At 35.7% G+C, this 24,324-nt stretch overlaps 1 protein-coding gene across 5 annotated transcripts in view; it reads right to left on the minus strand.

Annotated features, from left to right (window-relative positions):
• The window catches only part of CEP350 (centrosomal protein 350), a 133,051-nt gene that overhangs the window by 25,312 nt on the left and 83,415 nt on the right, over nt 1-24,324 (minus strand). For 4 of the 5 annotated variants that reach the window (XM_061183056.1, XM_061183054.1, XM_061183053.1 and 1 more), the window contains 3 exons: nt 20,692-20,891; nt 5,018-5,229; nt 1,928-2,072 (listed from right to left, as the gene is read on the minus strand). In XM_061183056.1, the coding sequence (XP_061039039.1) occupies nt 1,928-2,072; nt 5,018-5,229; nt 20,692-20,891 (557 nt within the window). The remainder of the gene's footprint in view (nt 1-1,927; nt 2,073-5,017; nt 5,230-20,691; nt 20,892-24,324) is intronic. The other variant, XM_061183055.1, reaches the window with a different exon arrangement.

The raw sequence follows: 24,324 nt of genomic DNA on the forward strand, positions 1-24,324 counted from the left end.
AAATGATGTCATCATGAATAGGTAGATGGCATTATAGTTTAAAAATTTCAGAGCTGTTTTTCTAAAGCTGTTCTTGCTTAAATATGTTTTACCAATAAAACAGTATCTTATAAATATTATCATTAATCCTTGTTGCATAACTCATGCAAGGATGGTTAAGATATTATTCCATTGCTACAAATAGAAAAGATTATCTAATATGGGAAGGAAACTTAAAGAGAGTCACCAGTATGTAATAGAGCCATGATGAGAATCCACATTTCCAAGTATCAAGTTTATGTCCACTGATATATTATTCTACTGGCAGTAACTTTTCACCAGAGTACATGAAAGCAAATATATAAAAATGCTGATCACCTGCAACAGATAAATATGACAGACAGGGACTTCCCTGGTGGTCCAGTGGTAAAGAATCTGCCTTGCAATGCAGGGGATGTGGGTTCGATCCCTGGTCAGGGAACTAAGATCCCACATGCCGCGGGGCAACTAAGCTTGCGTGCCACAACTACGAGCTCACGCGCCTCAACTAGAGCCCGCGTGCCGCCAACTACAGACCCTACACACTCTGGAACCCGTGCGCCACAACTAGAGAAGAGAAAACCTACACGCCACAACTAGAGAGAAGCCCATGCACCACAATGAAGATCCCGCATGCCTCAACAAAGATCCCGCGTGCTGCAACTAAGACCTGACACAGCCAAAAATAAATACAATAAACAATAAATAAATCTTTTTAAAAAACAATTTAAATATGACAGACAACATTCTTCAACTTTAATTACTGGCTTGATCCAGTAATTCCATTTCTAAGAATTTATTCCTACTGAAATATTCAACAGGGATCTATATAAATGAAGATGTTCATTACAGCATTATTTGAAATAATGAAAATTTTGAGAAAACCTACACGACTATCACTAGGGAAATGGTTAAATAAATTATGGTATACCTACCCTTTGAAATATTATGCAGCTATTCAAAGAATAAAGGAGATCTATAAATATGGGCATGGGGAAAAAAACCCATGATTTATTACTGTTTAAAACACTGAAAACAAAGGGGGTACAGAATAGAATCAAAGATCAAAAAATGAATAGTATTTTTCACTTTTCCTTTACTAAATGTCTACTCTCAAAAGAAAACTGAAAATGAACTCAAAAGACATACACTCAATATGGTATTAATCTTCCTCAGAATCCTACATAAACCAAGTATTGTCTGTCTAGATATGCCTCCCACAATCAATGCCTTGAATCAAGTCTTCTAGAGTAAAGGCTGTTTATTCTTTCGTAAATTATATGCCACAGAGATTTACAGTATGATAGAAGTTACGGGAAAATAGATAATGCTCCCCACTGCCATGTGCAGTCTCTTCTCTACTTTTCCTCCCTTGAGTCTTATGCTATCCTGCTCTACCACCTCCTATTTCTCCTCACTGTCAGCATTAAATCATTCAAGAAACGTTTAATAAATACCTACTATGTGCAATGCAAAGTACCTGCTAGGGCCTGGTGCTACAACTGTTAAAACATAGGACTCTCCTTTGCAGAAGTCTATATTCTAGTAGGGGAAACCTGCTGGGTAAAGTTTGATTACAATTTATGTGCTGCCTGGTATAACAAGTTGAAGAGCAGAGCACTATGGGAACACATAAGCAGTGCCTGACACACACCAAAAATTCAAAGAATGTGTGATGAATAAATGACTATTAACATCCAAGAATATAACAATTTATCATAGTTGGTATAATTAGGGATATAATTATCAATGAAAAGCAAAGAATTATGTGATTTAGTCTTGGCAAGAAAAAAGTCTTTACAAATGAAACAAAGAATAACATTTTACCAGCCATATAGTTAGACAAAGCTTATTAAAGAGGAATTCAAATATAGTGCAAAGAAAACTAATTCCTCCTTGTTAGTCTTACCTGACTGTGTCATAGATAATGACTCATCTGACCAACTATAACAGTGTTGATGGGACTTGACGGGTAGACGACATTGTCCTCCAGTTCTATGACTTCCTTTGCTAGACTCCTGCTTTGACACAGATGTGCAGCTTTTAGGAGGTGACTGTTCAAATAGAAAATCAAATGGGAACTGTTTTGTGATACAGTTGTAAAATTCTATTTAAAATTCAAGATACGAACCAGTTGAAGATAATATTTACAAAGAGTTTTAAATAACTTTATGAAATAAAAAGTGAAAAAAGTTTGCAAAATATACAAAGGATAAGATCTTGACTTTTTTAAAGGTACAGAAAAAAGTTATAAAAAAAGCATGCTTTTGGGCTTCCCTGGTGGTGCAGTGGTTGAGAATCCGCCTGCCAATGCAGGGGACACGGGTTCGAGCCCTGGTCTGGGAAGATCCCACATGCCGCGGAGCAACTGGGCCCGTGAGCCACAACTACTGAGCCTGCGCGTCTGAAGCCTGTGCTCCGCAACAAGAGAGGCCGCGACAGTGAGAGGCCCGCGCACCGCGATGAAGAGTGGCCCCCGCTTGCCGCAACTAGAGAAAGCCCTCGCGCAGAAACGAAGACCCAACACAGCCAAAAATAAATAAATTAATTAATAAAAAAACAAAACAACAAAAAAAATGCTTTTAAAAGATGTTTATAATAAACTATGAGTGGCTACTGAATCAGTGATATTTACCCCCTTATTCGTTTTAACTTCAAAAATACTAAATATGGGGGTGCAGATATCTCTTCGACATAGTAATTTCACTTCCTTCGGATATATATCCAGAACTGCATTTGCTGGATCATACGGTAGGTCTTCATCAACAGATGAATGGATAAAGAAAATATGACATAAACACACACACAAACACACACACATGCACACACACAAATACTATTCAGCCATTAAAAAAACCAAACAAACCAGAAATCCTGTCATTTGAGACAACATGGATGGATCTTGAGGGCATTGTACTAAGTGAAATAAGTCAGAGAGAGAAAGACAAATACTATATGATCTCACTTATATGTGGAATCTAAAAAAACCCAAACTCATAGAAAAAGAGATCAGACCTGTGGTCACCAGAGGTGGGGGTAGAGAGGTGGGGGAACTGGGTGAAGCTGGTCGAAAAGTATAAGCTTCCAGTTATAAGACATATAGGTACTGGGGATGTAATATACAACATGATGACTATAGTTAACACTGCTATATGGTATATTTGAAAGATGCTAAAAGAGTAGATCCTAAAAGTTCTCATCACAAGGAAAAAAATTTTTTTGTAACTACATGAGGTGATGGATATTAACTAAACTTACTGTGGTAATCATTTCACAATATATGTATGTCAAGTTATTATGCTGTACACCTTTAACTCACACAGTGCTGTGTGCCAATTATATGTCAATAAAACTGAAAAAAAAATTTAAATATACTAATGTACTACTTTTATGGAAGGAAAGAAGAAGAAATGGAAGCGGGGAGGGAAGAAAAAGAGCATAAGAAGACTGCCCAAATGAGATTATTTATTACAAAGGGTGTAATTTCTACCTTGATATCAAGTGGAAGTGAGAATGTCTGATTTGATTCCTAGCTATCACCACTTCCTATCCCTGTGACTATGGGCAAGCTTTCTAGCCTGCTAAGCTTCAGAGTGGGGCTTAAAATCTAAAGAATTGTTGTGAGGATAATCTACATAAGGCATTCAGCATACTACCTGGCACTTGGTAAGTAAACACTCAGTAAATACTACTTTTTATTATAGAATGACTTTAAGACACACTGAATTTATGTGGATTCTTTTTTTTAAACACAAAGAGGCTTTAACAATGTTTGTGTTCACTTATAATATTTAATATTGTTATGCTATAAAAAGAGAAACGAAATTGAACTATTTGTACTGAGGTGGATGGACCTAGAGTCTGTCATACAGAGTGAAGTAAGTCAGAAAGAGAAAAACAAATACCGTATGCTAACACACATATATGGAATCTAAAAAAAAAAAATGGTTCTGATGAACCCAGGGGCAGGACAGGAATAAAAACGCAGACATAGAGAATGGACTTGAGGACATGGGGAGGGGGAAGGATAAGCTGGGTCAAAGTGAGAGAGTAGCATTGACATATGTACACTACCACATGTAAAAGAGATAGCTAGTGGGAAGCAGCTGCATAGCACAGGGAGATCAGCTTGGTGCTTTGTGACCACCTAGAGGGGTGGGATAGGGAGGGTGGGAGGGAGATGCAAGCAGGAGGGGATATGGGGATATATGTATACATATAGCTGATTCACTTTGTTATACAGCAGAAACTAACACAACACTGTAAAGCAATTATACTCCAATAAAGATGTTTTAAAAAAGGCATAAAAAAAATAAAAATAAAAGAGAAAAGTGAAAAATAAAAAATAAACACAAATTCCCATCAAAAAAATACTGTTATGCTAATCCCCTCGTACACTTTATAAAATCAAGTTTTAAAAGACAAGCAGTTAAGTTTCTTTCTTAAGTTTTTACCAGATAGTTTTTTTTATTGAAGTACAGAATTAAGGACAATGTGGAAAACCTTTTTATTCTAAAGTGAACATTATTCTAATTTAGAATATATATCCATTTCAGATCTGCCTTAAAGAGATGAAACCACTACTTTTATTCTGATTAAGAGTTATAGAGCAGTCATTAATTAAATTATAGAAAAGGCACACTGGTGTGGTTTAAGGTCTTACTGTTTCTATTAAATGACAAAACAGACTTTAATAAGAACTTGTATTGTCTCACATATTATCTTTATTAAAAACTTTAGAAGTTCCTATCCCCTAAATATTAAAAACTTCACAGCATATAATTTTATAACTGCCCCTAAAGCTAAAATTCATATATTTATAAATCTTTAGGAGTCAAGGAAAAGCTTTATTTCTACTCAAATGTCATATACTGTATGTTACAGGTATGGGTGATAGTCAATGCTGTCCTTAATAGCAAGAATATAACTGTTAATAATATACCTTTCAGACAGGTTATTTTCTAAAGAAGCTTTAAGATATAAATATATATTAACTTACATGTTTACTAGGCGAGGTAGAAGATTCCAGTTCTTGTGAAAAAACCATTTCTTCAGTAAGTATACTGTGATCTGGACTCCCAGGCTGCTCCTGAACTATAGATTCAGATGGTATATATTCAACAGCAGGGCTGCCCAATTCTTCTGGAATAGAGCTTTCACTGTGTAGATGAGAATAGGAAGGTACTGGAGATTCTGTTTCACTCACTATTTCTAGAAGAGAGGGTGAAAACAAGAAAAAGTACACAATCTTGGTCAAGGGACATGTTCATCTGTTAAACTTCACATTTGTTTTTAGCATAATTTCACTAGTTGCATTTAGATATAATTTTTAATCCCACCACTTAGTGAATCACATTTACTATAATATCCATTAGTCTAAGAATTTTGGCTGATGCAAACTGAGAGAAGATATCTGTAACATATAATCAGCAATGATAATGACTGACAACCTGAATGTAAAGACGCACAGCAATTACAACTCATATATTCATTTAGAAATGGAATCAGTCCAACCACTTTGGAAAGAAATTTGGGAGTATTTGGCAAAGATGAAAACACTCCATGATCTAGCGATTCCACTTCTAAGTATAAGTCCTAGATAAATCTTGTATACATGCAGCAGGAAACATGTACATGGTTACTAGTAGTATTGTTATAATAGTCAAAAACTAAGTAAAATAAGTAAATTGTGGTATATGTATAAACTGAAATGCTACACAGCAATAAAAATGAATGAACTGCATGCACTGATGGAGATATATTATGAATTTTACTCAGCACTTTCAGAATTTGTAGCACTGCCTTGCCTCTGGAATTTCCTGTCCATTGTGGCCTCTCCTCTAAGAAAACAAATACTTTTGACACTTAACATAAAATTCTTGACATTATACTTGTCTAACCTTAAGAATGTACACTGCTTTCCTTCTTTATCACTATGGATATAATGTCCCACAAAGATTAGGTTATATCACACTTTGGGTCAATACTGGTAACATTTGATATACTCAATTCCAAAAATATCAGTGAAGACTTTGGGCCTGAAATCCATAAAATAAGTTTATCTAGCAAAAGAAATACCTATATCCCAAAGAATGTTTTACTTTAATAAACAAGGATGACCTAACACCTAAAAGCATTTCAGTTAAAAATTTAAAAAGATATATTTTTGGAGGGCAATTGCCCTGCCCACTTGGGCACAGGGAGCCTGTTGAGCTCCCAGGCCGGTCCCCTGTCCTCCAAAGTCCCCCTCCAGGCCATGTAGGTACTTGGGGGCAAAGGAGGGAAGGCAGGGAGATCAGCAAAGTCAGCGGGGAGGGGCCCTCCCAGACTGGAGGAGCAGGAGAGGACAGGACGGCGTGTGCCCCACGCACGTGAGCCCCGGAAGCCTGCTGGGCTCCCAGTGAGGTCCCCTGCCCTCTGAGACCAGGGGTGGGGGGCACGCCTGGGTCCCTTCTGTTCCTTGAGCCTAAGCCCCAACCGCCACAGCCCCCAGGGCCTTTTCCAGCCCTGTGGGTCCTGAGCATTGGCCCCGCCCACCACCCAAACCTCGCCTTTGCTTAGGCTCCGCCCTCCACAGCCAAGGCCTTCCCCCCCTCCCGCCCTTTTTTCTTTTCCCTCCTCTTTTTTACTATTGTGGTACTGATATACCTTCCAGGTGTTGATTCATCTATATTTTTATTTTTATATTCTTCCTAACATATCTGTTAGTTTCCTAGTCTAACTTTATTTTTTACTTTGTTACTTTTTTTTTTTTTTTTTTTTGCTGCCCCAGGCAGCTTGTGGGATCTTGGTTCACGAGCCTGGGGTCGGGCCTAAGCTCTTGTGGTGGGAGATGTGAGTCCGAACCATTGAACTAACAGAGAACCTCAGACCCAAGGGAATATTCATCGGAGTGAGGTCTCACAGAGTTCCTCACCTCAGCACCAAGACCCAGCTCTACCCAACAGCCTACAAACTCCAGTGTTGGAAGCCTCAGGCCAAACAACCATTAAGACAGGAACACAATCCCACTCATTTAAAAAAAAAAAAAAAAAAAAAAAAAAAAAAAAAAAAACAGAGACGGGAAGAAAATATGTCACAGATGAAGGAGCACGGTAAAACCCTACAAAACCAAATAAATGAAGAGGAAATAGGCAATCTACCTGAAAAAGAATTCAGAGTAACGACAGTAAAGATGATCCAGAATCTCAGAAACAGAATGGAGGCATGGATTGAGAAAATACAAGAAATGTTTAACAAAGATCTAGAAGAACTAAAGAACAAACAGAGATGAACAACACAATAACTGAAATGAAAAATACACTAGAAGGAATCAATAACAGAATAACTGAGGCAGAAGAACGAATAAGTGAGTGGAAGACAAAATGGTGGAAATAACTGCCAAGGAGCAGAATAAAGAAAAAAGAATGAAAAGAATTGAAGACAATCTCAGAGACTTCTGGGACAACACTAAATGCACCAACATTCGAATTATAGGGTTCCCAGAAGAAGAAGAGAAAAAGAAAGGGTCTGAGAAAATATCTGAAGAGATTATAGTTGAAAACTTCCCTAACATGGGAAAGGAAATAGTCACTCAGGTCCAGGAAGCACAGAGAGTACCATACAGGATAAACCCTAGGAAAAACACACCAAGACACATATTAATCAAACTAACAAAAATTAAATTCAAAGAAAAAATATTAAAAGCAGCGAGGGAAAAACAAAAAATAACATACAAAGGAATCCCCATAAGGTTATCAGCTGATTTTTCAGCAGAAACTCTGCAGGCCAGAAGCGAGTGGCAGGATATACTTAAAGTGATGAAAGAGAAAAACCTACAACCAAGATTACTCTACCTAGCAAGGATCTCATTCAGATTCGATGGAGAAGTCAAAAGCTTTTCAGACAAGCAAAAGCTAAGAGAATTCAGCACCACCAAACCAGCTTTACAACAAATGCTAAAGAAACTTCTCTAAGTGGGAAACACAAGAGAAGAAAAAGATCCACAAAAGCAAACCCAAAACAATTAAGAAAATGGTAATAGGAACATACATATCGATAATAACCTTGAATGTAAATGGATTAAATGCCCCAACCAAAAGACACAGACTGGCTGAATGGATACAAAACAATAAGAGCCATATATATGCTGTCTACAAGAGACCCACTTCAGACCTAGGGACACATACAGACTGAAAGTGAAGGGATGGAAAAAGATATTCCATGCAAATGGAAATCAAAAGAAAGCTGGAGTAGCAATACTTGTATCAGATAAAATAGACTTTAAAATAAAGACTGCTACAAGAGATAAGGAGAGACATTACATAATGATCAAAGGATCAATCCAAGAAGAAGATATAATAATTATAAATGTTTATGCACCCAACATAGGAGCACCTCAATAAATAAGGCAAATGCTAACAACCATGAAAGGAGAAATCGACAGTAACACAATAATAGTAGGGGACTTTAACACCCTGCTTACACCAATGGACAGATCATCCAAATAGAAAATAGATAAGGAAACACACGCTTTAAATGAAACAAAAGACCAGATAGATCTAACTGATATTTATAGAACATTCTACCCCAAAGTGGCAGAATACACTTTCTTCTCAAGTGCACACGGAACATTCTCCAGGATAGATCACATCTTGGGTCACAAATCAAGCCTCGGAAAATTTAAGAAAATTGAAATCGTATCAAGCATCTTTTCTGACAACAACGCTATGAGATTGGAAATCAATTACAGGAAAAATACTGTAAAAAACACAAATACGTGGAGGCTAAACAGTGTGCTACTAAATAACCAAGAGGTCACTGAAGAAATCAAAGAAGAAATTAAAAAATAAATAGAAACAAATGACAATGAAAACATGACGACCCAAAACCTATGGGACACAGCAAAATCAGTTCTAAGAGGGAAGTTTACAGCAATACAATCTCACCTCAAGAAACAAAAATCTCAAATAAACAATCTAACCCTACACTTAAAACAACTAGAGAAAGAAAAACAAAGAAAACCCAAAGTCAGTAGAAGGAAAGAAATCATAAAGATCAGAGCAGAAATAAATGAAACACAAACGAAGAAAACAAGAGCAAAGATCAATAAAACTAAAAGTTGGTTCTTTGAGAAGATAAACAAAATTGATAAACCCTTAGCCAGCCTCATCAAGAAAAAAAGGGAGAGGATGTAAATCAATAAAATTAGAAATGAAAAAGGAGAAATCACAACTGATACTGCAGAAATAAAAAGAATTATAAGAGACAACTCCAAACAACTATATGCCAATGAAATGGACAACCATGAAGAAATGGACACATTCTTGGAAAGGTACAATTTTCCTAGACTGAAGCAGGAAGAATTAGAAGATATAAACAGACCTATCACAAGTAATGAAATTGAAACCATAATTAAAAATCTTCCAGCAAACAAAAGTCCAGGACCAGATGGCTTCACAGGCGAATTTTATCAAACATTTAGAGAACAGCTAACACCCATCTTTCTCAAACTCTTCCAAAAAATTGCAGAGGGAGAAACACTCCCAAATTCATTCTACGAAGCCACAATCACCTTGATACCAAAACCAGAAAAAGATATCACAAGAAAAGAAAATTATAGACCAACATCACTGATGAACATAGATGCAAAAATCGTGAACAAAATACTAGCAAACAGAATCCAACAGCACATTAAAAGGATCATACACCATGATCAAGTGGGATTTATCCCAGGGATGCAAGGATTCTTCAATATATACAAATCAATCAATGTGATACACCACCTTACCAAATTAAGGAATAAAAACCATATGATCATCTCAATAGATGCAGAAAAAGCTTGTGACAAAATTCAACACTCATTTATGATAAAGACTCTCCAGAAAATGGGCATAGAAGGAACTATCTCAACATAATAAAGGCCATATATGACAAACCCACAGCAAACATCATACTCAATGGTGAAAAACTGAAAGCATTTCCACTAAGATCAGGAACAAGACAAGGATGACCACTCTCGCCACTCTTATTCAACATAGTTTTGGAAGTCCTACCCACAGCCATCAGAGAAGAAAAAGAAATAAAAGGAATACAAATTGGAAAAGAAGAAGTAAAACTGTCACTGTTTGCTGATGACATGATACTACACAACGATGACATGATACTACACGTAGAAAATCCTAAAGATGCCACCAGAAAACTACTAGAACTAATCAATGAATTTGGTAAGGTTGTAGGACACAAAATTAATGCACGGAAATATCTGGCATTCTTATCACCAACAATGAAAAATCAGAAAGAGAAATTAAGGAAACACTCCCATTTACCACTGCAACAAAAAGAATAAAATACACCTAGGAATAAACCTGCCTAAGGAGGCAAAAGACTTGTACTCAGAAAACTATAAAACACTGATGAAAGAAATCAAAGATGACATAAACAGATGGAGAAATATACCATGTTCTTGTATTGGAAGAATCAATAATGTGAAAATGACTATACTACCCAAAGCAATCTATAGATTCAGTGCAATCCCTATCAAACTACCAATGGCATTCTTCACAGAATTAGAACAAAAAAATTTTACAACTCGCATGGAAACACAAAAGACCCTAAATAGCCAAAGCAATTTTGAGAAAGAAAAATGGAGCTGGAGGCATAAGGCTCCCCGACTTCAAACTATACCACAAAGCTACAGTAATCAAGACAGTATGGTACTGGCACAAAAACAGAAATAATCAATGGTACAGGACAGAATGCCCAGAGATAAACCCACGCACATATGGGCACCTAATTTACAACAAAGGAGGCAAGAACATACAATGGAGAAAAGACAGCCTCTTCAATAAGTGGTGCTGGGAGAACTGGACAGGTAAAAGAACGAAATGAAAACACTACCTAACACCATGCACAAAAATAAACTCCAAATGGATTAAAGACTTAAATGTAATACCAGACACTATAAAACTCTTAGAGAAAAACATAGGAAAAACACTCTTTGACATAAACCACAGCAAGATCTTTTTTGACCCATCTCCTAGAGTAACGGAAATAAAAACAAAAATAAACAAATGGCACTTAATTAAACTTAAAAGCTTTTGCACAGCAAAGGAAACCATAAACAAGACAAAAAGACAACCCTCAGAATGGGAGAAAATATTTGCAAATGAAACAACAGACAAAGGATTAATCTCCAAAATATACAAACAGCTCATGGAGCTCAATATCAAAAAAACAAACAATCCAGTTAAAAAATGGGCAGAAGGGGCGTCCCTGGTGGTGCAGTGGTTGAGAATCTGCCTGCCAATGTAGGGGACACGGGTTCGAGCCCTGGTCTGGGAAGATCCCACATGCCGTGGAGCAACTGGGCCCGTGAGCTACAACTACTGAGCCTGTGCGTCTGGAGCCTGTGCTCCGCAAAAAGAGAGGCCGTGATAGTGAGAGGCCTGTGCACCACGATGAAGAGTGGCCCCCGCTCGTCGCAACTAGAGAAAGCCCTTGCACAGAAACGAAGACCCAACACAGCTAAAAATGAATAAATAAATAAATAAATTTCTAAAAAAAAGTCTGAAAATTAATGAAACATTCATTTCTAAAAAAAAAAAAATGGGCAGAAGACCTAAATAGACATTTCACCAAGGAAGACATACAGATGGCCAAGAGGCACATGAAAAGATGCTCAACATCACTAATTATTAGAGAAATGCAAATCAAAACTACAATGAGGTATCACCTCACACCAGTCAGAATGGCCATTATCAAAAAATCTAGAAACAATAAATGTTGGAAAGGGTGTGGTGAAAAGGGAACCCTCCTGCACTGTTGGTGGGAATGTAAATTGATACAACCACTATGGAAAACAGTATGGAGGTTCCTTAAAAAACAAAATAGAACTACCATACGACCCAGCAATCCTACCACTGGGCATATACCCTGAGAAAACCATAAGTCAAAAAGAGACATGTACCACAATGTTCACTGCAGCACTATTTACAATAGCCAGGACATGGAACCAACCTAAAGGTCCATTGATAGATGAATGGATAAAGAAGATGTGGCACATATATACAATGGAATATTACTCAGCCATAAAAAGAAATGAAATTGAGTTATTTGTAGTGAGGTGGATGGACCTAGAGTCTGTCATACAGAATGAAGTAAGTCAGAAAGAGAAAAACAAATACTGTATGCTAACGCATATATATGGAATCTAAAAAAAAAACAAAACAAGGTACTAATGAACCTAGTTGCAGGGCAGGAATAAAGAGGCAGAGGTAGAAAATGGACTTGAGGACATGGTGTGGGAGGGCGAAACTGGGGCAAAGTGAGAGTAGCATTGACATACATACACTACCGAATGTAAAATAGTTGGCTGGTGGGAAGCAGCCGCACAGCACAGGGAGATTGGCTTGGTGCTTTGTGATGACCTAGGGGGTGGGATAGGGAGGGGGGGAGGGAGGCTCAAGAGGGAGGGGACATGTGTATGCATATGGCTGATTTGCTTTGTTATGCAACAGAAACTAACACAGTACTGTGAAGCAATTATACTCCAATAAAGATCTATTAAAAAAAACGATATATTTTTACATTGTGAATGAGTAGTATAATCAGAATGGTTGAATAAATAAGGAAGGAATTTTTTAAATCCTCAAGGATATTCATCTACTCCAAGATAGAATGTGGGTAAAATTTTAAATGGCTTAAAAAATGATTTTAGGTAGTAGGGAATAGAAGAATCCTCTACATTCCTGCTTTATACCCCTTAACATATTTTATTTTTATTCAATAAGTAACATATACTGATTTTAAAAGTTCAGACAGCATAAAAGTTGTATAAAGAAGAAAATAAATGTACCACCACCTCCTGAGAGAGAACCACTGAAGAAGCTTCTCCAATCTGATGTCTTTGTGGAAGAATTCATTTTGGAACTCTTCATTTTTGGCCCTTGCTCTTATTTTTGAAATTATAAAAGTAGTACATGAATGTAGTTGAAAAAAAACAAAACTTCAAACAGTATAGAAGGACGTAAAGTGATTATTTCACATGATCCTCTCCAACCACTTTCAGCTGCCCAATTTCCACACCTCAAAGTAAACCACTGGCAGTCAGGTATGATTGGTGTGTGTCTTTCCAGACCTCTTCCTATACTTCCTGACTTTTAAAAAATTTATTCTTTTAAAATTGTGGTTAAAAAAAAAAAAAGGATTTCCCTGGTAGTCCAATGGTTAGGACTTGGTGCTTTCACTGCTGCGGGCCCAGGTTCAATCCCTGGTTGGGAAACTAAGATCCCCACAAACCACGCAGCCAAAAAAAAAAAAAACTGTGGTAAAATGCATATACATAAAATCGACCATCTGGATCCCTTTTTTTTTTTGCGGGGGGCTGCATTGAATCTTCATTGCTGTGCACGGGCTTTCTCTAGTTGCGGCACATGGGCTTCCCATTGTGGTCGTTTCTCTTGTTGCAGAGCACGGGCTCTAGGTGCACAGGCTTCAGTAGTTGCAGCATGTGGGCTCAGTAGTTGCGGCATGCAGGCCCTAGCATGCGCACGGGCTTCAGTAGTTGCAGTGCGCGGGCTCTAGAGCACAGGCTCAGTAGTTGTGGCGCACGGGCTTAGTTGCCCCACGGCATGTGGGATCTTCCAGAACCAGGGATCGAACTCATGTCCCCTGCATTGGCAGGTGGATTCTTAACCACTGTGCCCCCAGGGAAGTCCCTGGATCACTTTTAAGTATACAGTTCAGTGGCATTAAGTACATTCACACTGTTGTGTGACCATCACACCTCCAGAACTTTTCCACCTTCCCAAACTGACTCTGTACTCGTTAAATAATAACTCCCCATTCTCTTCTCTCCTTAACCCCAGCATCAACCATTCTACTTTCTGTCTCCATGAATTTGTACTCAGGTACCTCATATAAGTGGAATCATACAATATTTGCCCTTTTATGACTGGCTTACTTCACTTAACATGTCTTCAAGGTTCATCCATGTTAGTACATGTTTCAGAACTTCCTTCCTTTTTAAGGCTAAATAATATTCTACTGTATGTATATACCATGTTTTGTTTATCCATTCATCTGTTCCTAGAAACTTGGGTTTTCATCTTTAGGCTATTGTGAATAATACTGCTATAAACATGGGTGTACAAATATCTCTTTGAGAACTTGTTTTCAATTCTTTTTGGTATATACCCAGAAGTGGAAATTCTAAATCATATAGTAATTCTATTCTTAATTTTTTGAGGCACTGCTTTACTATTTCCATAGCAGTTACAACTATTTTACATTCCCACCAGCACTGCACAAGGGTTCCAATTTCTCCAAATCCTCATCAACATTTTTTTCTTCTGTCTTTTTTGATAATAGCCATCCTAAGAGATGTGAGGTAATGTTTCACTGTATCCCTGACTTCTGAAGACAGAGTAACATGTCAGTAGGAGTCTAGCAACATTTGTACGCTTTTTAAAAAATATGGACTATAGCAGTCAATCTTCAGCATTTCTTTTAAAACATACCCTATGTAATGTGACATAAAATGAAATGGAAAAAACACCAAAACTTTTTAAAATGTATAATCTGCAGGTGCTGTCGAATATGGTAGCCATCAGCCTTATGTTGCTACTTAAATATTAAAATTAAAATTAAATAAATTCAGTTTCTTAGTTCTACTAGACAAATTTCAAGTGTTTGGTAGCCATTTTAAAAAATCAGGCTTTGGAAAAAAGTCTCGGAGTTCTTTCCTGAACAATATTTTATAATGCTTTATGAAAGAAAGGTATATGGCTTAAACTCCTTAACAATGGACATGTCATGTTTCTTGGAACCCAAGCTTATTTTTAATCCCTCACTGATATTTGATAAATTTCCTGCCACATGAGTTCCTTGTCACCCAAGACAGAACCCAGAAAATGAAATTTCCAGCCTTCCTTGCTGGGCATTGGAACTTAGGCATTGAAATCTGGTGTCTCCAATCTGATGTCCCTGTAGAAGACTTCATTTTAAAATTGAGTAACCTGAAGAAGGCGGCTCCATGTGGACTCTAATTTAGGTGGCTTTTGGTAGTGACAGTGGATTTCTCAGTGACTGCAAAATTGAGTCCCTGGTGCAGAAGTGGCATGAGTGGGGAAATGATACAAAATAGCAGTTTTCTTTTTTTTTTTGGAGGAAAAAGAAAGGGTGGCTTTATTCTTTGCCAGGCAAAGAGAGAACACCAAAACAGCAGTTTTCTTCAGGGCGCTGCTGAGTAGCTGCTAGAGCAGTTTTTTCACCAGGCCAGTTCTGTGGTGTGGTTTTAGCACTGCTCCTAGAAGCTCAGTGTGGAGCTGGCTCTCCAGTCATCTCAAAAATTTTATGAACCATAAAATACATGGCCTTTAGTAAGTTACTTTTCTGCTTGATCTTAGCTTCAGCTATTGCAACAATGTGCCCTGAGGGGTACACTGTCATTTCATTATAATGTATTTTCTTCTTTTTCTTAATTTTTCTTTTATTTATGTCATTTTAGCTCATTAAATACACTATTCCTAAGCTATATTTGATGAGATTAAAATTGCCTTTGCTTTATCACATTTACCCAGTAACACTTTCTATGATTACACAGGCCAACAGTTCCTGACAAATGGAGACTTGAACAACAACAAAATAGTCAGAAATGTTTTCTACTTCTGTTACAGCCCATGATGAAACCTGAGACATTGAATCTCTTTTCTCGGAACTGTTAAATTTCCTTTCAAGATGGAGAAGTCTGGCAGAATTTGACGCTACAGAATGAGGATGTGGAAGTTGACACAGAAGTAAGCCTCTGCTGAATAAACTGAAGAAAAAAGGAACACTACAGATGAACTATATTTATTGCATCACTGGTTTTCTTTATGTACCACTTGGTATGTATAGCTAAATAATATATCACTTAGTTTTGTTTGCTTTGAATTTTCTATAAAAGAAATCAAACTGCTTGTAGTCCTCTGTGATTTAAGATTCTTGTATGTTGATTTGTTTAGCTGTAATTTTTTCTTCTTTACTGAGCATGATATAATATGTAAATATACCACAATTTATTTATCCATTCTCCTACTGATGTGGGTGGTTTCCTTTTTTTCCCTGCTATTTCAAATACTGCTGCTATGAACAATGTCATATATATCTCCTAGTATAGATAAATATGTATAGATATCTATATGTATATCTCTCTCTCTATATATACATATATATACAAGTATTTACAGATAGATATATTTATATCTATTATCTATCTATCTATGTAAAAGTTCTCTACAGCAGTGGCTTTCAGATTTTTTACCCTAATCATAATATATTTAACCTATGTGTGACATAATGATATTTTCTATTTTATTTCAACTTTAAACAATGCTGACTGCAATCCACTAAATGGATTTCATACATCGCAAATGGGACAACCCACAACTCGAAAAACATTGCTGTAAGACAGCAGTTCTCAAACATTTTGGCCTCAGGAACACTTTACACTCTGAAAAAGTACTGAAGACCCCAAAAAGCTTTAGTTTATGTGGTTACAGATACAGTTATATCTATCAATATTTACCATAATAGAAATTAAAATGGAAAAAAATAAAAATATTAATTTATTTTAAAATAACAGTAAAAAACCTCTCTATGTTAACATAAATGACATTTTCTAAAATTCAAAATAGCTACATTTTAAAAAAAAGTTTAGTTGAAAGGAGAGAAACTATTTTACATTAAATTAAAAACTTTAATGGCTAGCTTAACAGAAGACAGATTCTCATATCTGCTTCTGTATGCAATCTGTGGCTATATGTTGATTTGACTGAAGTATATGCAGAAAATCTGGCCTCACACAAATGATACATAATTAGAAAAGGGAAGAGTATTTTAACAGTATTTACAGGTAATTGTGGATATCCTTTTTTAATGCCACACCAAAAGTGGACAATTGGTAGTTTCTTAAATGTTAGCTGTAATGTGGAATCTGAAACCATATCTGTGAACTTTTCATAATCTGTTCCATTAAAATCCATTGGCCTGTCTTGCAATTTATTTATTTATTTAAACATCTTTATTGGAGTATACTTGCCTTACAATGGTGTGTTAGCTTCTGCTTTATAACAAAGTGAATCAGCTATACATATATATATATATATATATATATATATATATATATATCCCCATATCTCCTCCCTCTTGTGTCTCCCTCCCACCCCTATCTTGCACTTTAAATGGATCTTTTATCCATACTTGATTTTCTAATCATCATGGGTCATTTGGAAAATATTGATTCACTGAGTTAGGAAGATCTTTTCAAATATTGGCACATTTTATCACACAATATGAAAAGATGACTTTGATATCATTACTCATACCAGGAAAGTCTTTAAAGTATTGGAAAGCTGTCAAGCTCATAGTAGGGGAAACAGCATTTCTAAAAGTCTTAAATCTTCACTTGAAAGTTAAAATTTTATTACCGACAATAAACACTATCAGTTGTTTTTCTTAAAGAGTCAGAGTTGCTTCATTTGTTTCTGAAAAATTGTTTGCAAATACTCAAGTCTGAATAACCATATTTTGTTAGTCATTTAAGTAAAAATGGTACTACATGAAAAAATTGCTAGTTCAGCTTGCAAACCAAACAACTGTAGTAAGTGCTTTTCTTCAGGATAACCATCATGCTTTGGCAAACACAAGTGCTTTATGAATATTTCCTATTTGTCACATAGAATATTAAAAAGATATGTACTCAAAATTGAGATTCAATAAATTAATATTTAAATTAATTATGTAAATATTTAAATTAAAATTACATAAAATGTAAGAATGGCATGTTTTTATGGTGAGTACAGGGTGGTGAAGAATTCAACGACTATTATATGATTTGGTGCCACTGCCTTGATTCATATTAAGGCATCAGCAATTTTACCCACCATTATTTTTATACTATCAGTGTAATGCTGACACAGTGAAAAAGGCAAACAACATGTCAGTATTATTCAGACCTTCTGAAAGGATCTCAGAGACCATGGACCATACTTTAAGAACCATCGCTCTAGGATTTATACTTGCCAATGGAATTGCTGAACTGTAGGACATGTGTACCTGGCTTTATTATTTTTATCATTTTATTGATTATTTTTAATGCCTCGCCTTTCAACTTGTTTTTCAAACTAGGTTTAACAATTAACACTTACACCAGCAGTTCTTTGTTCCACCTACATACCAACAGGTTTGATGGATGTTTTAAATGGGGTGAATGATGGCTCCCCAAAAGATGTGTCCATGTCTCGACCCCCAAAACCTGTGAATATAATCTTATTTGGAAAAAAGGTCTGTGGATGTAATTAAGTTAAGGATCTCATGATGAGATCATCCTGGATTATCTGGGTAGGCCCTAAATTCAATGACAGGTTTCCTTGTGAGACAAAAGAGGAGAAGGACAGACATGTAAGAGAAGACTGTGTGACACTTAGTTAAGCAGACACGAGGAATGCCTATAGCATACCACCAGAAGCTGGAAGAAGGAAGGAAAGAACTTGGGTCTTCTTGACCCTTCAGAGGGAGCACAGAGTCCTGCCAATGCCTTGATTTTGTACTTCTGGCCTCCAGAAGTGAGAGAATAAAAAAAAGTTTTAAGCCACCAAATTTGTGGTAATTTGTTACGGCAGCTCTAGGAAATGAACATAGGCATGCAATGGTATGTCTTTATGGTTTTTATGCTCTAATTACTAATGAAGTTGAACACCTTTTCATATGTTTACTGACCATTTGGAGTTTCTTACTTGTGAACCATTTGCTCTTTTGCCTGTTTTTTTTAATGTGGTTGTCATTTTATTATTGATTCATAGGAGTTGCTTATATATTCTTGATACTATTCCTTTGTCAGTCATATGTATTGCAAATATCTTCTTATTTTGTTGTTTTACTTTCTTTATATGTATTAATGAACAGAAGTTCTTAATTTATTAAAGTGAAATTTATCAATCTTTCCCTTTATGATTTTTGTCTTGTATAACGTTAAAGAAATCTTTCCCTCCCCCTGATGTCATAAAGATATTCTCTTATGTTGTCTCTAAAAGTTTTATAGTTAAAATTTCACATTTACACCTTTCTCCCTCCTTGAGATCGATCTTTTTATACTGTCATGTAGGGACCCAACTTTATTTTTACCTCACACAAAATTTATTGGAGAGTCCCTCCTTTCTTCACTAGTCTCCTAAGTTACCTGTGTCAAAAGTCAACTTTCCATATATGCACAGGTCTTTTCTGAGCTATTTGTTTCAAAATCTATTTGTCTATCTTTGATAACAAATATCATATTGTCTTAATTATTATACTTTTAGAAGTGTTGAAACTGGTACCTGCATTTTGTGCTTCTTCTTTAGGAATGTCTGCTTCTTGGTCCTTTGCTCTTTCATATAAATTTTATTTTATTTTTATTTATTTTAATAAATTTATTTATTTATTTATTTGTGGCTGCGTTGAGTCTTCATTTCTGCGCACAGGCTTTCTCTAGTTGGAGTGGGTGCTACTCTTGGTTGCGGTGCGTGGGCTTCAGGAGTTGTGGCTCACAGGCTTAGTTGCTCCACGGCATGTGGGATCTTCCCGGACCAGGGCTCGAACCCGTGTTCCCTGCATTGGCAGGCGGATTCTTAACCACTGTACCACCAGGGAAGCCCTCATATAAATTTTAAAATGAGCTTGTCAAACCCTACAAAGAAATCTTGCCAGGTTTCTGATTTAAATTGTCTTGAACCTACCAATAAGTTCAGAGAGAATTAACATCTTTATGACACTGAAACTATCTGTGAATATGGTAAAGTTCTATTTATTTTGGTCTTCTCTAATGTCTCCAAATAAAATTATAAACTTTTCTCCGTAAAGATCTTCAATACTTATTGTTAAATTTATAAATGGCATCTCTTTTAATAATTAGATTTTTCTAACCAATTTCTGCTTATCTACAGACAAGCAGTTGAGTTTTGTTTATGGATTTTATATCCACAACCTTGCTAAACTAACTAATTCTAATAACTGACATGTAAATGCTGGATTTTCTATGTGCATAGCCTTCTCATCTGCTCTTCTCAATAAGATAATGAGAGTTTTGCTTCTTCCTTTCACTCCGTAAGTGAAAATAAGCATCTTTTTGTCTGATTTCCAAATTCAAAGGGAAAACTTTCTATGTTTTATTATTGGGGAAAACTTTCTATGTTTTATTATTAAGTATGAAGTCTGCTGCAGGCTTGGTTTTTTGTTTTCATTAATAGATATCCTATACTGGGTAAAGAAAGTCCCCTTCTATTGCTAATTTGATCTGAGATTTATTTGTTTTATTACAAAGGCTTTTTTGGATTTTATCAAGTGATTTTTCTGAATCCATTGAGATATCATGTAATTTTTCTCCTTTAATCTGTTTAAGTAATCCACCACATTATCAATTTTTAGTATGTGTTAAACCCCACGTGGTCCTAGAACAACCCATTTCCATTTCATGGAATTTACCCATTTCTTCTAAGTTTTCAAGTATATTAGCATAAAGGTATTCACAGTATTCTCTTATCTTTTCAATATCTGTAGCATTCATAGTTGTATCACCTTCTTCACCCTTAATCATTCACCATTTTTTAAAATAATTAAGTAAATCTTTCAGTTACATTAGGCTTTTAGTATGTCGTCTGAATAGTTAGTCTTTATTACCTTTCTGTTCTGCTCTCTGGTCCTCCAGTTCTTTCTTAGGAGTTTTAGGTTTTATCAATTCTTTGTCCCAGGCAGCCAAAGCTTGTTTTTCCATTTGACGAATTTCTGCTTCCTCTGCATCTAAACGTCGCTTCCACTCTAGTAGCTCCTCCGCATGTTGGCGCCGTTGCATGAGTTTTTGCTCTCGCTTTGTCAGAAACCTATGGTCACACCATGAAAAACAGTGAGAGAACAAACCCATAGGCAGAAATCACTTTGAGAGCTTTATTACTCATTACGTTATCAACAAGCTGTATAAAACAGGACATTCACAGTATTCCTCTGAAAAAAAGTGTGCGATAATAGAAGCTTTGGTAAGTGATCTTATTCAGCAAATAAGAGAATTTATTTATTTTACTTGTAATTAATTATTTGGAAAATTAGCAAAGGAAAAACTGTGGGGTAATTTTAGGGAAAAAAAATCTTCAGAATATTTGGCTAACCATGACTGATAGTACTTATGTATTCATTCTTCACAGGTGATTCTTTTTCATAACAGAAGATACAAGGAATTTATTCTGAAGGCTCAGACCAGAAAACACACAAACTCAAAACAACGAAGACCAAAACAACAACAAAAAAACACACCCCAAAATCCCAAACAAGCAAGCAAACAAAAAACCTGTTCATGTCCCTTTTTGATTTTTATATTCAAATTCAGCCTGGTTTTGCTTCAGGTATAGTGAGTTTGGTTCCCATTACCTGGGAAATGCAATGTCAGGTGATAGTCTATCTGTTTTTCATGGACAGAACACTGAGAACCACAGTCAGATGTCTTATGCATAAAACATGACTATTTATTTACTTGAGTAAAAGGATGCACTAAATGCCTCAAACTTCTCAATTTAACCCAATCTCTGGAATTAAATAGCCTAGTATATCTTAGCTCCAAAGGCTTAGGGGACATTACTGATTTAGATAGTTATTTGAGTAGTTAAAAAGCTACTATTTGCTCTCCTCAAATGTAGACGCCACAGCTAAATGAAAGGTGGGCTGCTCATATTATAAGTGTTAGATCTGTAGTGCTAGCTAATCAACAAAAATGCATTCACACATCCAACAAACACTTAATAAAAAGCACAAGAACTATCACTCCACTTCTTAAACAATCAGCATGTCAAATTAATGTGGAAACAAAAAGGTAAAATCTATGGGACATTTGACAAGAAGCCCCTAGGCTGTTAGAAAAAAAAAGAAAGAAAAAAAAGCAATAAAAACAAACAAAAAGAAAAGAGCATGCTCTATCAAAGAGTGCACTGAAAAAGGTGCAAAGTTACCTGACCAACTGGTTGTAGATATACAGCTGGAATTTGGGATGAAGGTTGGGAAAACAGACACTGAGAGAGGCCCAGTGATGAGACGTAAAGACAGAGAAGAAGTAGTGAACAGGAGAGCAGTGTCTACAAAATAAGGAGGAAGATTTTAAAACCAAGAGATCAAGAGGCTGAAAGAATGAGAAAGGGAAAGCATAAGAGCTGAGTGCAGAACTTTTTAATATGCTTCCTGAATAACATTATAAGCTACTCAGTTAAAGCAAGTGTTATACTTTGTGTGACATATAAAACATATACTTGTATAGATCTTACCAAAGATTTCCGAATATACGTGCCTTTCTTCTCAGCTCCTGCTTAACCATCATGTATACTTTCAGGTAAATTTATTTGTTTGTGAGTAAAGTAATGAGAAGTAGAGTGTGAAGCTAAATAAGTTTTCTCATAAGCTTTAACACAGAGTACAACAATTATGGGCATGAACCTAGCATACCAGCAATTGTATATACATATGTAATTCTGAACGAGTAGTTTTTATATCTGTACCTTGTCACGTATTTTAAGCTTGAATTTAAATTTAAAAAGCAGTACATTTGCCTTACTTAACCTTATCATTATAATCTAAGCTTGAAAATAGTTATATAGTTTAGAAAGTCAATTTATAGTAAAAATACCTTGTTCACATCTACAACATAAAACTTACTGTCAACAGGACCTACTGGAGGTATCTTGCTTTATATTTAACAAAGGCCCACTTAAATAATAATACTGAAATACAATACCCATTCTATAAAAAAACCAGGATGCATAATTAAGAATAAACTAAGGTAGTTCCAATAAATACTACCAGTAGTTTAAAAAAAAAAAAAATCACGCTGTGGACAATTCAATCAATCCTAAGGTTAAAAGTAAGAAGAAATTCCATATGTTAAACTTATAAAAGTAGGAAAAAACCAATTGTTTCTCTCTTTTTTTAATAGTAAATAGACCATTGTATATATGAAGGGATAAATAAGTCTAATATAGGTTTGGAAAGGTTAATTCTCTTTGACAGAGCATGCTCCTGTTCACATGCACACAACAATAACTTGTAGATTAAGGCAACATTTATTGCCTTGGAAGGGCAAGGAATAATATCAGTAAGTCAAAGAAGTAAGAAAATCTAGGTATGAATCCAGTCACTCATTTGAATTTTAAAAAGTATGTAGAATCTTGACTACATGTATATCTTTAGATAACAGACGATTTCAGTGTCTGTTTCCCCACATACAACTTAATATTTCACCTTCCCTCTGTTCAGTTACATACTCGCTCTATCTTTCTTTCCCTCTCTCCCTCCCTCCCTCTCTCTCTCCTCTCTCTCTCTCTCTATCATATCTGGATTGCCTTGATTTTCTGCACTGAAGTTTTTGTGCAATTTTGCCAAGTTTCAATAAGACACTGCAATCTTCCTTGCCATTCTTTATGAATGTATAATAAACGTATTTTGACGCCAATTATGCAAAAACAAATGTACTTGGAAAAGGTCCAAAAAAATCTATTCATAACATTCAAATATCACCCACCCTCTTAAGTATATAACTGCTAAATGCATGCATGACCTAGTACAAAAAGTAGAACATTGGAAGATGTGAAATAAACTGTAAAAAAATACATGTTAAATTTTTTTGTCCAACCCAATATAGAGGATAATAATTTTCTCTATTAGAACAAATACTAATCATTTACTTTTCATTTACAAAGATTAAGCATATTCAAAAGCTCTAGGTTAGAAATGAACAACAAAACAAATGGCTAAAAAAAAAAAAAAAAAGAAAAGAAAATGGTTTAAGAGATAGTGTAAGAAAAGTTTAACTTAAAGTTGGAACTTCATCCCAGAAACACACGTTCCTTATTTAATATACATACATTCTAGAATTCAAGAGTGTCTCTTAAAAGTTGTATAAAATTGAGATAAAAGAAGCAGTAGCACTTCACACTAGAGTTAACAATCCTTCAATATGCTGCACAAGTAAGAAATAAACAAAATTTGTGAATGATGGAAACATAAATGCCTATTAATAGAAAACGCTACTAATACACTTTATGGCTATTATCAAGGCATCCCTCAACAAGGCCTCTGACGGTTACAGAACACTGGACTAGGATGAGACATATGATAGATTTAACCTAGTATGGAAATAATTATGTTCCTATAATGTTTAAGCTTTAGAAATTCAAAAGTAAGTAATACACTTTTAAAGTCAAAATTTTACACTCTAAACTTTAGCTATGCAGCTATTCAACCGTAGTAATCAGGCACTGAGCACCTTCCCAGTTTCAA

Source organism: Eubalaena glacialis, chromosome 3 (genome assembly GCF_028564815.1).
Source record: "Eubalaena glacialis isolate mEubGla1 chromosome 3, mEubGla1.1.hap2.+ XY, whole genome shotgun sequence".
Lineage (NCBI taxonomy): Eukaryota > Metazoa > Chordata > Mammalia > Artiodactyla > Balaenidae > Eubalaena > Eubalaena glacialis.